General features: G+C 38.1%; 1 protein-coding gene across 1 annotated transcript; it reads left to right on the top strand.

Moving 5' to 3' along the window:
• Positions 1-11,341: 11,341 nt before the first annotated feature.
• LOC131922277 (olfactory receptor 2L13-like) lies at positions 11,342-12,280 on the top strand. The gene has a single exon (XM_059277040.1). It carries the CDS (start codon positions 11,342-11,344, stop codon positions 12,278-12,280), a length of 939 nt encoding a protein of 312 aa, XP_059133023.1.
• The last annotated feature ends 3,850 nt before the right edge of the window (positions 12,281-16,130 follow it).

The following is a 16,130-nucleotide window of genomic DNA, read 5'->3' as shown; positions in this document are numbered from 1 at the left end:
CAAGCCAGAGAAAGAACAAATTAAGCTCAAACTCAGTAATGGCATGTTGCTGGAGTTTTTTCCAGTCCTGACTGGCCCACGGTCTAGACAAATATCTCTTAGCCACCAGTCCCGCAGCCGCTTAGATCCAACCAAGTAAACACACAGAGACTTATATTGCTTACAAACTGTATGGCCACAGCAGGCTTCTTGTTAACTAGTTCTTATATCTTAAATTAACCCATATCTATTAGTTTATAAGTTACCACATGGCTTGTGGATTACTGGTATCTTACATCTTGCTTCTCATGGCGGCGGCTGGCAGCATCTCTCTGTCTCAGCCTTCCACTTCCCAGAATTCTCCTCTTTCCTTGTCCCGCCTATACTTCCTGCCTGGCTACTGGCCAATCAGTGTTTTATTTATTAACCTATCAGAGCAACACATTTAACATACAGAACATCCCACAACATTGGCAAGAAATAATAAAAATCAGATCAGAAATGAATGAACTAGAAAACAGTACAAAGAATCAATGAGTCTTTAAGACAACAAAGATGATTGACAGATCCTTGTCCTAAACTCTATTAAGGTGGAAAATCTAAATGAAGTGCATGAATGTTGAGATATAGCTTATCTATCAAACATAAACCCAGAAGGATTCAACAGCCCAAACATATGCATACATAGCTAATAAAGAGACTGAAACAGTAATCAAATGCCTCCTGCCAAAAAAACCCTAAAAAAACAAACAACCAAAACCAAAACCAACAAAACAACTACAAAAAAACCCCAAAATAGTCCCAAATAGATTTACCTTGAAATTCTACCCAATTTCAAAGTTGTGTTACAGCAAAGTCCTCTTAAATTATTCAGAAAAATTATCTTTTTCATTGTATCAGGGACAATATATTGTATCTGTACTTTCATCATTAAAACAAGATAAAATATCCAGCTAGCAGTTAAAAGTCATGTAGGCAGGCCACACCACCACTGCTGCCACCCATTGGACCCTGTAACTGACAAGTTCCACTCTGCTACCCAAGCCCACTGAACCCATGATCCTCCCCTTGGGCAGCCATCCCCTGCAAAGTCAGCAGCCACTAGAGATACAAGCACATCTGCATCAATTGTAGGAGGAGGTGTATGACTGGTCTCCCAGATAAACTGCCCCAAGTCCTAGGCCATAAGCCCCTAGGCACATCCCATTTCCCTCGCCCTCGCATCTCAGGCCCATCAGCAGGCCAGCAGGTAAGAGTCCTACAGGTAACTAGCTCCACCATGACCACCAGCCAGTAGACCCTATAACCTACAAGATCTAGTCTGCTACCCAAACCCACCAAACATATCATTGTCTCCCTGGTCAACCATCCCCCACAAAACCAGGAGTCTCTAGAGGCTAAAGGGGTACACTTCTGTACCATTTGAAGGAAGAGATGAGTGACTGGTCTCCCAGCTGAACTACCCCAGTAACTAGACTCTAGGCCTAGCCACCCATACCAGTTGGAAGAATAGAGCCCACAGGCACAAGTAAAGCCCACACCAGCCAGAAGAATTGGACAATAGATCTAGGCACCCAAACTCTCACAAACCTCAGCTGAGACAACCTTACTCGAACTGACAACCAGCCAATGACTATAACCCTTGGCCAATCAGGCCAAAAGACAATAAAGGAAACATACAGTAAATGAATGGAAGACCCACCCAACAAAGACATCACAAGAATCAACACCTGTTCCGATAATTATCCCAAAACCCAGATGGGTAAATGGCTGTGTAAGAATACATTCAACAAGATAAAGGACAATATGGCACCACCAGAAACTGGTGACTCTACAACAGCAAAACCTGAACAACCCAATGGAGATGAAACGGAAGTAACAACCTTAAAAATAACTTTATGGCTGGGCGGTGGTGCACGCCTTTGATCCCAGCACTCAGGAGACAGAGCCAGGCAGATCTCTGTGAGTTTGAGGCCAGCCTACTCTATAGAGCAAAATTCAGGACAGGCACCAAAACTACACAGAGAAACCCTGTCTTGAAAAACAAACAAACAAAAATAACTTTATGAAGATGATAGAGGCCCTTAAAGAGGAAATGAAAAATTCTCTCAAAGAAATGGAAGAAAGACAAACAAAAAAATTGGAAGAGATCAATAAATCCCTTAAATAAAGCCAAGGAAGCCAAGAAAAAAAACAATCAAATAGGTGAAGGAAACAGTTCAAAACTTGAAATTTGATATAGAGGCAATAAAGAAGACACAAACTGAGGGAATTCTGGAAATGGAAAATCTGGGTAAATGAACAGGAATTATAGATGCAAGCATAACCAACAGAAAGAAGAGATGGAAGAGAGAATCTCAGGCACTGAAGATATGATAGAGGAAACACAAAACATTCAGGAATTCTGGGTCTCCATGAAAAGATCAGACCTAACAATAATAGGGGTAGAAGAAGGAGAAGAATTCCTATTCAAAGGCACAGAAAATATATTCAACAAAATTGTAGAAGAAAACATTCTGAACCGAAAGAAGGACATGGCAATGAAGATACAAGAAGCTTACAGAACATCAAATAGACTGGACACCCCCCCACCAAAATTTCCCTTTCCACATAATAATCAAAACACTAAACACACAGAATAAAGAAAGATCATTAAGAGCTACAAAGGAAAAAGACCAAGCAACATATAAAGAAAGACCTATCAGAATTAAACTCAACTTCTCAGTGGAGATCCTGAAAGCCAGAAGGTCCTGGACAGATACTCTGCAGACACTAAGAGACAACAGATGCCAGCTCAGACTACTATACTCAGCAAAACTTTCAGTCACCATAGACAGATAAAACAAGATATTCCATGACAAAACCAGATTTAAACAATACCTATCCACAAATCCAGCCCTACAGAAAGTACTAGAGGATAACTCCAACCCAAGGAAGTAAGATGCACCCATGAAAACACAGGCAATAGATAATCTCACACCAGCAAATCTCAAAGCTTCTGTAAGGTTAAGGACACGGTCAATAAGACAAAACAGCAGCCCACAGAATGGGAAAAGATCTTAACCCTCCCCACATCTGACAGAGGGCTGATCTCCAAAATTCTTAACATAGTTACTGACTCTCAGTATGCAGAGCTGTTTTACACATTAAAACTGCTGAATTTATTCGTCATGAGTCAGAATCAACTTCATTATTCAGTTAAAAAATAATCAGGAATAGGAATCATCCCTCATATATAACAAACATCTGATCTCATATGGGTCTGCAGGTCCTCTAGCACAAGATAATGTTGAAATTGATCAACTATTGGTAGGAAATGTTCTGGAAGCTTCAGAATTTCATTAAAAAATCATATCAATAGCAAGGGTTTGAAAAATGATTTTTCCATCACTTGGCAATAAGCCAAGGAAATTATAAGGAAATGTTCTTCTTGTTCTTTATACAACCACACACCACTACCTGCAGGAAGTAACCCAAAAGGTACTCAAAGGAATGAAATTTGGCAGATGGATGTGTTTTATTTTGTAGAATTTGGAAATTTAAAATTTATACACCACATCATTGATACCTATTCAGTATTTTAATGGGCAACTGCTTTGAGTTCTGAAAAGGCTGATTCTGTAATCACACATTTGCTAGAAGTTATGGCCATCATGGGTACACCTGGACAAATTAAGTTCGACAATGCCCCAGCATATGTCTCTGGTAAATGAAACGGTTTTTTGCTTATTACAATATAAAGCATATTACAGGTATAACACACAATCCTATGGGGCAAGCAGTCATAGAAAGATCAAACTTAAGTGTAAAGGATATAGTAAACAAACAGAAGTGGGGTAATAAAGACCCCCAGAGATAGACTGCATAGTGCTTTACTGGGGAATGCTTTGGATTTTGTAAATGCTAATGAAAAAGGAATGACAGCTGAGGAGAAACATTGGATAACAGAAAAAACTGAGGAATTAAATCAGACAGTATACTTTAAAGATGTGCTGACCTCTCTTTTGATTAATTTTGATTGTAAATCTACTTTGTTAAATATTAGAATAGCTACACCAGCATGCTTCCTACATTCATTTGCTTGGAAAATCTTCTTTTCAACCCTTTACTGTAAGTTAATGTCTATCTTTTGTAGCACAAATTGTTAGAAGGTCTTATTAAATAAAAAACAAACCCGGAGCTAGGTTTTGGTGTTGAGGTGTTTCTTGTGTACAGCAGAGAATGGATCTTGTTTTATATCTATTTTGTTAACTTGTGCTTGCTGCTGGATTTTTTTGATAGATATTCTTTAAAATTGACTTTGTTGTAAAGTATCTTATGTTTTCCATTTATGGTAATTGAAATTTTTTCTGGTTATAGTAGTCTGAGTTGGCATCCATGGTTTCTTAGATTCTGTTAGACATCTGTCCAGGCCCTTCTGGTTTTTACAGTCTCCATTGAGAATTCGATGTAACTCTAATAGGTCTGTCTTTACATGTTACTTGGACTTTTTCCCTTGTCACTTTAAAAATTCTTTCTTTACTCTATATGTTTAGTGTTTTGTTTATTATCTGTCATGGGAACTTTTTTTCTCATCCAGATGCAGAGATCCACGTCCAGGCCCCAGGTGGAGCTCCATGAGTCCAACTCGTGAGAAAGAGGAGGGTTTGTATGAGCAGAATTGTTGAGACCAAGACTGGAAAAAGCACACGGACAAATAGCCAAACGAATGGAAACACATGAACTATGAACCAATAGCTGAGGAGCCCCCAACTGGATCAGGCCCTCTGGATAAGTGAGACAGTTGATTAGCTTGAACAGTTTGAGAGGCATCCAGGCAGTGGGACTGGGACCTATCCTCAGTGCATGAGCTGGCTGTTTGGAACCTGGGGCTTATGCAGGGACACTTAGCTCAGCCTGAGAGGAGGGGACTGGACCTGCCTGAACTGAATCTAGCAGGTTGAACTCAATCCCAGGGAGTCTTTGCCCTGGAGGAGATGGAAATGGGGGGTGGGCTGGATAGACTAAGGAGGGTGACTGTATTATTTCAGAATGTAACTTAAGAGATGTGAAAGATACTGGGCTATATTATATTATTATAGTGCCCAATTTAAGTGTTGGGCCCAAATGGGTACAAATTGGTATACTAAAACATTGATCTAGACAGAAACTCTACTTTAGTCACAGGTTAATACAGAGGTCTTGTAAAGTGGATCTTCAGACTCAGGGTCATCCAGGCTGACAGATCCACCACTGATTAGAAAAACAAGTTGATTGAATTTCAAAACAAATTAAAGATTGTGGTCTAATATTTAAGTTTTTATTTTATAATTTATTTTAATTTTACATATCAGCCACAGATTCCCCTGTCCTCCCTTCTCCCGCCCTCCACACCCCCCACCCTCCTCCCAACAACCCCCCCAAGACCAGACAGATGCACAGAAAAATCCTACCAGAATTTCACTGAAGCTCTCACTCAGATATTTTATTTTTTTGGTATTTTATATTGGTTTTTCGAGACAGGGTTTCTCTGTGTAGTTTTGGTGCCTTTCCTGGAACTCACTCTGTAGCCCAGGCTGGCCTCAAACTCACAGAGATCCACCTGGGTCTGCCTCCTGAGTGCTGGGATGAAAGGCATGCACCACCTCGGCCTGGCTAGAAAATTTAAAGTTTAGGTCACAATTTTTCATTTGTTCTGAAGTTTGATATTGTTTTTCTAATCAGTGGTGGATCTGTCAACATGGATGACCCTGAGTCTGAATATCCACTTTATAACAAGACCTCTGCAACAACCCACTATTAAAGTAGAATTTCTGTCTCAATCTATGTTTCAGTATATCAATTTGTACGCCTTTGGGCCCAACATTTAAAATGGGGACTATAATATTATAATATAGCCCAGTATCCTTTATATCTCTCAAGTGACCTTCTGAAATAATGCCGTCTTACTCCTTAGTCTATCTTCAGGCATCCTGTGATTGCAGGAGTGGCGATCATCATGCATTTATTTCTCTAAGTTCAAAATTGAGCTACCCAGAGTAGCCAAGTCAGGAGAATTGGCCAAGGCTTTGTCTCTGTAGATTTAGACATGAGGGATCAATTAGAGGAAAAGGAGGAACATCTAAGACTTGGTGATCCAAGGCTGTGCATATAAAAGACAGCACTTGTCATTCTGTCTTTCACCAATATAGTCTGTGAGAAACAAATCTAAAATGTCTCTTGTGTTTTATTTAAAAATAATTAGCAAGAAATGATGTTTTACCTATTCAAGGAGCGTGTAAATATTTCAGAAGGGCTTAATGATGTTCTCTTAGTTTCATCGTGAATAAGATGATAGTAGGTAATGCCTGAAAATTTCTTTCCTAGTATTTTGGTAAAGAGCAGAAGGGGCTCTTAGGTAAGAACCAGATTTTCAGCCTTCAGCTGGGGCTGCTGCACAGGCTGATGGTTTTGTGGTGTCCCCTGTACCTGGCAGGGGACTTGAACAAAGAGGGGAAGCTGAAGACTTCTCAAGACCCACAGACTGTCTACAGGGAATGGCTGTACTGTAAAGGTACCATTTTCCATCAATACAAACACTAGTATAAGATCCTTGTATAAGCTGAGTCCAGAAGACATTATTGAGCATAGTGGGGTTTGGGTTTAAATAACTAGGGGAGATTCTAGAGGTATAATTTTCATATTAGTTTAAAATAGGAAAGAATCACTGTAAAGTACTTGAATTTTACAATGTGCTGTTTTTAAAGGTTGTGCATTTTTCTGGTGTTGAGGTTTCTCAAAAGCTAAGATGTGGAATGGAGGAAAGAAATGGGCACTTCTGGAGGACTTGATAGAGTGGAATGCAGACAGCTCAATGAGTTTCATGTTCTCCAGACTCCCATGCAGTTTTTAAGACTAAGCAGAGACACCGATGTTCAATTACCTGCCTGGTCTTATGCTCTGTAGATTTCTTGCTATTTCTTCTGTTGTGTTTACATACCTGCAACTTTGTCAAGATTAATTGAGCATCCTTAATTTGTAGCATTCCTGTATAATAGCAGTCTTCATGACAGCTTTAAATAGCCCTTTGAGTTTTGTATCTTTTGGAATGATCAAGGGGCACACTAACATTATATTTGCCTTGCAGCCACTGGAGGATATTTAAAGTTACAATGAAATAAATAATAAAATCCATCTGTGACTCTGCATGAATAAAGGCCACACCCAATACTGAAAGTATCTTGTCACCAATGTACAGATCTTTAGCTCTGACTCAATATCTTGGATCTTAAACCTTAAGTTCCAGGTATCTGGCCTCCTGAAAATAGCTGTTCTATAATATTTCCTGCTAAAATGATAGTTTCTAAACATTGGAAACAAAATAATTACTGTTGTAACTGTACTCAAAGTGTGTTTATGAACCATTGGGGAGTGATCTGGGAGCACACACTTGAACATTCCTTTTTTTTATAATTTTTTTTAATTTTTATTTTGCAATACAATTCAGTTCTACATATCAGCCACAGATTCCCTTGTTCTCCCCCTCCCGCCACCCTCACCTTCCCCATAGCCCGCCCCCCATTCCAATCTCCTCCAGGGCAAAGCCTTCTCCACAGACTGAGATCAACCTGGTGGACTCAGTCCAGGTAGGTCCAGTCCCCTCCTCCCAGGCCGAGCCAAGGGACCCTGCATAGACCCCAGGTTTCAAACAACCGACTCATGCAATGAGCACAGGACCCGGTGCCACTGCCTGGATGCCTCCCAAACAGATCAGGCCAATCAACTGTCTCACCCACTCAGAGGGCCTGATCCAGTTGGTGACCCCTCAGCCATTGGTTCATATTTCATGTGTTTCCGTTTGTTTGGCTATTTGTCTCTGTGCTTTATCCGACCTTGGTCTCAACAATTCTCGCTCATATAAACCCTCCTCATTCTTGCTAATTGGACTCTGGGTGTAGTGAAGGGCGAGGGTCGAGGGAAAGAGAGCTTGGGTGAGTGGGAGATCCCAGCTGGATCAACAACAGAGAGGGAGATCAAGGAATAGGAGACCATGGTAAATGAAGACCACATGAGAATAGGAAGAAACAAAGTGCTAGAGAGGCCCACAGAAATCCACAAAGATACCCCCACAACAGACTGCTGGCAAAGGTCGAGAGACAGTCCGAACTGACCTACTTGGGTGATGGGATGGCCAAACACCCTAATTGTTGTACATTCCTTTTAAGAAATCAAACATGTGAAATGTGAGTTTAGTGCAGACTGTGGCCAAAGCTGGATATTGGAAGCCCCCTCCTCACGGGATGGCAGAATGTTCCTTCCTCACCAGCTAAACATGTGATAAAGGATGTAAAAAAAGTGCCACTAAGAGGTTCCTCTTTATTCACAAGTCATGATGCAGAAGACTGATTTTTAAAAAATAATGTTGATACAAACAGTTATAATCTATCATCTCTAAGGATGATGTTTCATTAATTTCAACAGGCACACAGATTGAGAGCCTGCTGTAAGTGCTGTGCCAGGGAGTAGACATCAGTGAATCATCAGATAAGGGCCTATGGTCCAGGTAGGCATCCTACTGTTCTAATGTACCCAGGCATCAGTGGTTTTGTGGGATGTGTGGCTCTGTTTTTTTAAACGTATTTATTTAAGTTTATTTTATTTGTATTGGTGTGAGGGTGTCAGACACCCTGCAACTGGAGTTACAGATAGTTGTGAGCTGTCATGTGGGTACTGGGAACTGAACCCAGGTCTTCTAGGAAGAGCAATCAGTGCTCTTAACTGCTAAGCCACTTCTCCAGCCTGTGTGGCTCTCTTTTTAAATCCAAATAAGTCACCACATAACGTATTTTCTCTTACTAGTCTTCTCTGTATGGTACTCACGGCAGCTCCCTTCTGAACAAGAGCATCTGGTTTGAGGTCTTGGAATCTAAGAGCACATCACTCTCTCTGTTCTAGCATTTCATCCAGATCAGATCCCAAGTCCTTTTCCCCTATACAATTGCCCTGGCACCTGCCCTTCACAATCAATATTCTCATTGGTTTTGTTCTCATTGACTTCCCTTCCAACTTTGTTCCTTGTCCTCACTTAGAGAAGTGGATGTCACAAAGACATACTTACTTGGAGCCTACAACTAGTGGCTTAGGGCAGGTTCCAATCAAGCTGTCTCTTTTACTTTGTATAGCATGTTTTTCTTGTGGGAGGACTTAGTGAGCATCCGGTCATATGCTTGAGTTGATTGGCCTATTCTTGTAATCCCCTTCTTAATTTTTTCTACAATGTGCATGATCTTGCTTATGTTAATAACAGAGCACTCAAGTGTCTAGAAACAAGGAAGGTATTTTTGAAAGTATACAATAAAGTTGGTGATTTTGTTTTTACTTATACTTCATGTTTTTCAGTCAGTGTATAAGCATTTATATTTGAAAGGTAATAAGGAAGCACAGGATTCTTGTGGTCTCATATTCTGCCAAGTGGTCCTATGCAGCTGCCACGCTCTTGTCCATGTTTTCCTCATTGTCAGTATCTCTTTATCTGTTAACTATAAAGTTGTATTCCCATTCTATGTGACAAGCTCTCTTTTACATTGTTTTTGTGCTCACCACAGACATATGGAATGCTAAATAATTTGTTGCTCCATGTGAATAATTTTCACAAGGGATCATTTGCTGTTCTTAGTTTTGAAAATTATCAGTAATCCAACATTAGACTTGGGCAATGTCTTTGGTATCTCTCTCAGATACAAGTGCACACACATGTAAAGCACGGACTCCTATACTGAGGACAGGTAAGAAGAAAGAAAATGTGTGTTGGAGAGAAAATAAATCATAATGGTGAATTTTGCATGATTAAGATTGAGTAGAGAAAATCAGGTGAAATAGAACTGGGCAGTAGGAGACACCATTACTGAGCAAGCCCGTCCTGAGGACAGGCAATAGAAAAGTAGGAAACATTATCCTGGCAGAATATTCATTCATTTTACTTTTTAGATAATATTTTTAATTTTTGGCATAATATAGTCAGATCCATTTTTTCATTTCCTCTGTTCAGACTCTACCATGTACTCTTCTTACTCTCTTGCAAATTCAATGTTATGCAATGCCAAATGATCATTCTTGAAAATATATACATACCTGTAACATTATACAGACTAAGATGTTGTATCTATATATTTAGGAATACACAAATCAGCACATACACATATGCAGCAACAATTATTAATTTTATTCTTATTTTAATTTATCTGTTCTGAATATGGCCAATTATTTTGTTTTATTTTCCCTAGTTTAATAAGTCTAAAATGTGTAAGTAAAATATATGTGACATAAAAATTAATAAATAAGAGCAACACATTCCTTTGTTATTTGGGTTGCTGAGACGGCTCAGCAAGTAAAGACACTTGCCTCCAACTTGGTGATCTGAGTTTGCTACTCCGGAAAGAGGAAGGAAATCGACTCTCTCCCTGGTAGTCTATCTTCCAAACAAGACATATAAATAAATGAATGAAAATATAACAATTTTAAAATATTAATGAGCAGAGTAAATAATGCTACCTCTACCTTTCTTCCCGAATGAGCAGGTTTTTAAGAGCTTTTTGATCTTTCCAATGAAGTTCAAAAACCAGAACTTTAGAGGAAAAGGAGAAAGCAATGCATGCCACCAACATTTATACTATTTGAATATATTTGTATAACATTTACAATTGTAAAATATAACAAAAATATATGTTAGGGAAAGTGTAACATTTGTTATGTTTTATTGTATAAAATGTTTTATTGTGAGTGTGTATTCAGTGGATAGATATAAAATTTGCACAAACCAAAGCATCCTTTGTGGATGTGAGGACACACAAATAGCATCTGATGATTAGTGTGGATCTGAGCACACACAAAACCCATTAGTTCCAGAACAGTGAGTTGGGAGTGGATGTTATTTTCAGGAAAGTTAAAGAGTCCTTGGAGAGTTTGATAGGCAGAGCACAAGGAGCAGGTCTCTGGGATCTGCCTGCACTGTGGTCAATTATGGGAACAGGACCAGAAAGTAAGTGATGCAGAATATAGAGGCATTCTTAGTTTTATAAGGTGGCTTGATGATCTTGAGTAATGGTCTTGCATGGAGTTATCTAGGAGGAAATGTGTGAGCTATCTCACTCATGTTGCCACCCTTGGTTTTAAAATGACCATAAAGGTATCTCTGAACTGAGAACTTGGCCAGAGGCAAGGAGTAAGAAACATTCAGCTCAGATTTCAAAATAAGGTCAGCAGAAGAATGGTGTTGGAGGAAGAACAACTCAGTGCAAAGATTCATGACAAGCCAGTTCCTCTTTATTCTCTTCTTCTATTTCCTGTGATAGGTGTACGTTGCTTTTAAGTTTCTTTTTGAAGAAGGATAAAGCAATACGTCTTCATGGAGAAATGGAATCAGAGCTCAAGTGATTTCATTTTGTTAGGGTTGTTTCCACAAAATCAAACAGGCCTTCTGCTTTTGCTGCTCATCATCTCCATATTCTCTGTGGCCTTGCTTGGCAACTCAACAATGATCCACCTCATTCGTGTGGATCCCAGGCTCCACACTCCCATGTATATTCTCCTCAGTCAGCTCTCTCTCATGGACATGATGTATATTTCTTCTACTGTTCCCAAGATGGCATTCAACTTCCTTTCTGGCCAGAAAAGCATTACCTTACTGGGCTGTGGAGTGCAATCCTTTTTCTTTCTGACCATGGCAGGTTCTGAGGGCTTGCTTCTAGCCTCCATGGCCTATGACCGTTTTGTTGCCATCTGCCACCCTCTTCATTATCCCACTCGCATGAGCAAAATGATGTGTCTGAAGATGATCATAGGATCCTGGATATTGGGCTCAGTCAACTCTTTAGCCCATACAGTCTATGCTCTTCATATTCCTTACTGCCGTTCTAGATCCATTAACCATTTCTTCTGTGATGTCCCTGCCATGTTACCCCTGGCCTGTATGGACACTTGGGTTTATGAGTACATGGTATTTGTGAGCACAATCCTGTTTCTCCTAATTCCTTTCCTTGGAATCACAGCTTCCTATGGACGGGTCCTTTTTGCTGTCTTCCATATGCGCTCAAAAGAGGGAAAGAAAAAGGCCTTCACCACATGTTCAACTCACTTAACTGTAGTGACATTTTACTATGCACCTTTTGTCTATACTGATCTTCGACCTAGGAGTCTCCGTTCCCCGACAGAAGATAAGACTCTGGCTGTCTTTTATTGTATCCTCACCCCTATGCTCAACCCCATCATCTATAGCTTGAGGAATAAGGAGGTTATGGGGGCCATGACAAGAGTCTTTGGGGCATTCTATTCCACTAAACATTGATCAGTTCCTCTCTACTCATATTTCAATTTCCATGGAGAATTTTATAGAAGCAGTACTGTGTATTGGAAACATAATGTGTGCCACACACATGTCATACCGTTCTGGTAATTCATTACTAATTAAGATTAAATAGTATGTTTAATGTTACATGCTAGTATAATTATTCACATGTTTAATTTATAATCTAACAGTTAATGATTTTAATTAAAGATATTAGACAATTCACATATTTAATTCATAACCTTACAGTTAAGGTTTATAATGACTGATATTAGACAATAAATTACTATACCAACACAACATGAGATATACTTTATGTTTTTACTGTAATATGATACTGCTTATGCTGATATTGACATGTTGTTTCTATAAAATTAACATGAATTAATTGTTTTGTTCAAATATTTTACCTTCATTATTTTCATTATTAAAAGCCTATGTATATTGAATATTTATGATACATTACAGTTTGGACTTTGCCATTTCACATCACCAATCCTTACATAGAGCAATCTCAGATTCTTGAAATGTTTGAAGAACATCCAAATATACCATAACAAAGTACTACCTCACTGCAGGTAGAATGATTGTTATCAAAAAACAATGGTTATCAAATGCTGTTGTGAGTAGAAGTGTGGGGAACTATTATACACAGTATGTTGAAGTATAAATTAATACCATACCTTTGGAAGAGTATGTTTAGCCAATAACATAAAAATAGAGAATTTTGGGATCTGTCAATCTAGTTACTGGGTCAAATTGGCATAGAATAAATTTGAAGAGTTTAAGAGACTTTCCCCCTACACCATCTACTGAACAACCTTCTGTGTTATCCAGAAGAGGTTCTGGTATGCTGTGCTTCAGTTGGGGAAATATAGTTAAACATAATGCCCCTTATATCCCAAAGAGATAATATTGAATGTATTCTCGCTAAAGAAGTAAAAAGTTTCAAGTATAAATTGGCTAATTATTCTTAATCCATCATTATACAATATTTAAATGTATGAAATATCACATTGTACCCCATAAATAAGTACAATTATCTTCAGTTGAAACATTTATCATATAGAGCACATATGCTGGCCATCTTATCCTAATGTCTTTTTAAAGACCATACTAGAGGAACATAATTTGCTTAGAAATTTTCTTGTTTCCATAAAACACTGAAATGAAATGACACTCAAGATTTTTTGAGATTTATCTACCTTTTAAAACTAAGTTAAATTTGTTTTGTTCATTTTGGATAATCTTTTGATATATGCCTATGTTTTTTTGATTCTTAGTTTACTTTTTGGTACATTCCATGCATCTTGAAATGTATCCATTTCTTTTATATTTTTCAACTGAACAGCATATAGGTTATTAAAATAGTCCCTTACAATGTATGGAATTGCAGTGGTGTGTTTTGTGATGCTTCTCATTCCATTAATAATTCTCACTTGGGTGATATCTTTTTTTTCTTTTAGTTACTTGTGCCAAGGCTCTTTCTTTATTTTGGAATATGTGATAATGCATCAGCATTCCCATATCAATGAATGTAGTAAATCACATAATTGGACATAAAAGAATAAAAATCATGTGATCATTTCAATACATGCAGAAAGAGCCTTTGTCAAAATTTATCATGTATTCATGATGAATGTCATAGAGTAAGAATAGACCAAACATACCTTGATACAGAAAATGCTATGTATAGCAATCCCACAGCCAAAATCATCCTAAATCAATTAAAAATCCTTAAATCATCTCATTGAAATCATGAACAGCACAGCCATCTGATATGTGATGAAGACTCCAAAAATATGCACTGTAGAAAAGACAGAATTTTCCACAAATGGTGCTGGGAAAAGTGGATGTCTACATGCAGAAGGATAAAATTAGACACTTACCCATCACTTTGAACATAAATTAACTCTAAGTGGATCAAAGACCTCATTGTGAAACTCAAAACATTGAAATTGGTAGAAAAATATATAGGCAGTACCTTACAATATGTATGTGCGTAGGAAAGGAATTCCTTAATAGCACTCCATTTCCCCAAAAATTCAGACCAACAACTGACAAGTGGGACCTTATGAAACCCAAAACCTTCTGCATAGCCAAGGAAATAACCAAATGAAATGGAAGCCCACAGAGTGTGAGAGGATCTTTTCATATTATACATCTAACAGAGGAATAACATCCAGAATATATAAAGAACAAAAAGTAAAAGAAAGAAAAAAGAAAAGAAAAAGTCTGATAAACAAATGACCCATCCAAAAATTGGCTGTGGGTATGAACAGAAAATTTTCAAAGATCAATATAAAATATTTTAAGAAACATAAGAAATATGTAATAAAAAGTTTTCATTGTCCAACCAGTCAATGTAATGCAAGTAAAACAAGTCAACAAAACTCTCAAAACAAACAATACCCCCTCCAAAATCTGAGATTTCATCTTAATCCATTCAATATAATAACTGTCAAAAAACAAACAAACAAACAAACAAACAAACAAATAAAACAAAACAACCCAGAGTATTCTGGGGAGAATGTGGAAATCAGAGACCTCATCTACTACTGGTGGAAATCCTAACAGATGTAGCCATTTTGGAAATCAGTATGGAGAATTCCCAAAGGGCTAAATATATTCTATCATTTGACCCACTTATACACCTCCTTGGCATCTTCCCAAAGAACTTGATATCCTATTCCACAGTTACTTGCTCATCCATGTTCATTGCCACTCTAGTCACAATAGATAGGAAATTGGAACAACTTAAATATCCTTTTACTGATGAATGGACAATAAGAATTTGTTACATATGTATGTAGAATAGTATATGGGTATAAAAAAATTGAAATCATGAAATTTGTAAGTAAGTGAATGAAATAGAAAAGATTATATTGAATGAGGCAACCCAGACCTAGAATAAACATCTCACATTTTCTGTCATTCATGATATCTAGTTCTGCATCTTCATACGTGAATATATAACCTGAAGTAAACATAAAATCAAGGAACAGTAAGTAAAAAGTCCCATGTGGGAAGTGCTACAGAGGGCAGGATACCAGCTCAGTGAAGAGGAAAACAGGGAAAAATTGAGAGAGTCTTTAACTGAGGAGACGATGAAGTCAATATAGAAAGAGAAGGAGGGAAGAGGGAAAAATAACTTTAAAGATATTTGAAAAAATTATAAGGAATCATATTATTTCCCATTTATCCAAAACTACAGATAATACATAAAATTATAAGTAATTCCATATAAACACAAAGTTTAGATGAAGTTCGGTTGCTTGGACTGAAAGTGCTCCTTCAAAGAGTCACAGACTATTTAATATAAATCACAGTATCAGACATGAGAAATCCTCTTTTGAGTTCTTGATCAGAGGAATGCAAGTGATTTCCTACATAATAGAGGCTGTTGCTATTACTGTTTGTGGCCTTTCAGGTATAGAAGATATGTTATTATTGCTGAGTACACCATGCACTTAAGACCCTGGACTCCCAGGATTTGAGTTGTACCTGACCTGAAAGCCTCCACTCTGAGGACTAGCTTCTAAGGTATTAGACGTTGTTGTGTGAGCACTTAAGAATGGAAAGCAGCCAGTAGTCCTCCTTGCTGTGAAGCCTATGGACCACAACAAAGACCAGTATGGCAAAAAATTCCTAAATGTGCAGTAGTGGCAATCATCTTTGTGGAAACCAAGAACTGTCTAATTGGACTTAAGACAAGTTCAACAGGAGGGAAATCATGCCTGGTTCTAGAAACCTACCCAAATTCCTGAAGCTAGTGATAGTGAAGTTATGGATCTCAGGGTAGAACCTACCTCAGCTACTTGTAGCTGAATTTTTCTGTGTCCCACCCAGA

This window comes from Peromyscus eremicus, chromosome 12 (assembly GCF_949786415.1).
Source record: "Peromyscus eremicus chromosome 12, PerEre_H2_v1, whole genome shotgun sequence".
In the NCBI taxonomy this organism is placed as follows: domain Eukaryota; kingdom Metazoa; phylum Chordata; class Mammalia; order Rodentia; family Cricetidae; genus Peromyscus; species Peromyscus eremicus.
The sequence above is the reverse complement of the archived record's forward strand: the minus strand, read 5'-3'. Positions and strand labels throughout refer to the sequence as shown.

What these genes read in the sequence shown, in the direction of transcription:
- LOC131922277 (XM_059277040.1), top strand. Translation starts at nt 11,342, where the DNA reads ATGGAGAAATGGAATCAGAGCTCAAGTGATTTCATTTTGTTAGGGTTG.